Genomic DNA, 1792 nt, shown 5'->3' with positions numbered 1-1792 from the left:
GACATCAGTGGTTCAACTGTAAAGTTACGAAGCTACGAGAATACTTTTTGTGCGCAAAGAAGACAAAAATAACGACTTTATTCAACAATTCGTCTCCTCCGCGTCACCCTATTGTGCCATTTTGGAGAGTATCACATACATAAACAACATCTGATCTGAACGTAAAAAACATCCCTGAAGTGTGTAATTTTATTGATGTTTTCAATGACTTTCTCTTATCCCAGTTTAATATGCAGAGGTTGCTATCAGCAGGTCATTCATAGATTGATTTGAGTGTAAACACTGCACTCTGTGGCTCTATCAAAACATTGCTCATTTGTTGGAGCATCCTTAACAGCCCGACAAAAGCAACACTGGCTTAACCAAAAGCATGATTCTGGGGTGGGACAATCTGTTTGTCTGACCATTGGCAGATGGGGGTGTGCTTGGGGAAACTTGTTCCATTAAAACAATCGTTAGTTCATCTGATGACGCTAATGGTGCAGAAATTCCACACTTCACCTTAAAAGTTAAACTTTCTCCACACCATGTTGCCTTCCTTTGTGTTTAAATTAATTTCATTCACAGTTGCTTGATTTTGCTTGTTCTCTTTTTCTCTGTCTTTCTCAGTTGGGTTGTAGAGAGGCTGAAGAGCAGAGATGGTTAAAAGCTCTGCTGCGCTGGAGGAGACTGAGTGACGAGTTACAGAACTCTGAAGAAGAGCTGCAGGTCCTACGGTATGATTGACCATGTCTCTCACTCACTCTGTCTCGCTTTTTGGTTTCCTCCTCCTCTAACTGCCAATTTCTCAGTCTTTATACCCTCATTATTCCATCATCTGCACACATAACAGTTCACAAAATAACCTAAAGTTCCCTCTTAAGAGCAGTTTTGGACCTAACACATGTTTTAGCTATGAAGTAGTATTACAAATACAATCAGTGTTAATTTCGTCAATTTTTTCACTGACGACAACGAGACGATAACGAACTAAAACTCTTTTTGAATGACAAAAACTATGCCGTAAATCTATTGACATTTTCGTCAACGAATAAAAACGAGACGAAAATGTTAGGGAGGGACGATTTGGGAAGAGATTCATTCAGAACGAATCTGCTGCATGGTTCGGAGTTTAGATGCGTACATATGAACCGGCGGGACATAAGCTAACATACACTTGCTGCACGTTGCATAAAACTTTCAAAAATGTCAATATGTGGGAGTAAGAGAAGAGCAGGACATATGGATAAATCTGACGACGCAAGAGAGAACTCAATTCGGTCCGGTTTTCTGAGTGCAGACATTGAAGCATACACACAGAAAGCGCGTCTCACAGCTCGCGAGTACTCTTTCGCTTCACATGAATGGAGAATTACACACAAAATTATGTCGAATTATCCGTTTTGACGAGCGTTCACGTAAACACAGTTGATTACGTCTTAAAGGGTTAGTTCACCCAAAAATAAAAATTCTGTAATTAATTACTCACCCTCATGTCGTTTCAAACCCGTAAGACCTTCGTTCATCTTCTGAACACAAATTAAGATATTTTTGATGGAATCTGAGAGCTGTCTGACCCTGCATAGACAGCAACGCAACTGAAATGTTCCCAAGTCCAGAAACGTAGCAAGGAGATCTGTAAAATAATCCATGTGACATCAGGGGTTCAACCGTAATTTTACGAAGCTACCAGAATACTTTTTGTGCTCGAAAAAAAAAAAGACTTTATTCAACAATTCGTGTTCTCTGCATCACCCTGTAGCGCCATTTTGGAGAGTATCAGCTGGATGTAAACAGCGTATGCTGTTCTGTG

At 40.1% G+C, this 1792-nt stretch overlaps 1 protein-coding gene across 1 annotated transcript in view; it reads left to right on the top strand.

Moving 5' to 3' along the window:
- The window catches only part of aopep (aminopeptidase O (putative)), a 106511-nt gene that overhangs the window by 22146 nt on the left and 82573 nt on the right, over nucleotides 1–1792 (top strand). The window contains exon 7 of the mRNA XM_016468482.1: nucleotides 610–716. Coding sequence (XP_016323968.1) covers nucleotides 610–716 — 107 coding nt within the window. The remainder of the gene's footprint in view (nucleotides 1–609; nucleotides 717–1792) is intronic.

The sequence above is a fragment of the Sinocyclocheilus anshuiensis genome, unplaced genomic scaffold, assembly GCF_001515605.1.
Source record: "Sinocyclocheilus anshuiensis isolate Anshui unplaced genomic scaffold, SAMN03320099.WGS_v1.1 scaffold1214, whole genome shotgun sequence".
NCBI lineage: Eukaryota > Metazoa > Chordata > Actinopteri > Cypriniformes > Cyprinidae > Sinocyclocheilus > Sinocyclocheilus anshuiensis.
The sequence above is the reverse complement of the archived record's forward strand: the minus strand, read 5'-3'. Positions and strand labels throughout refer to the sequence as shown.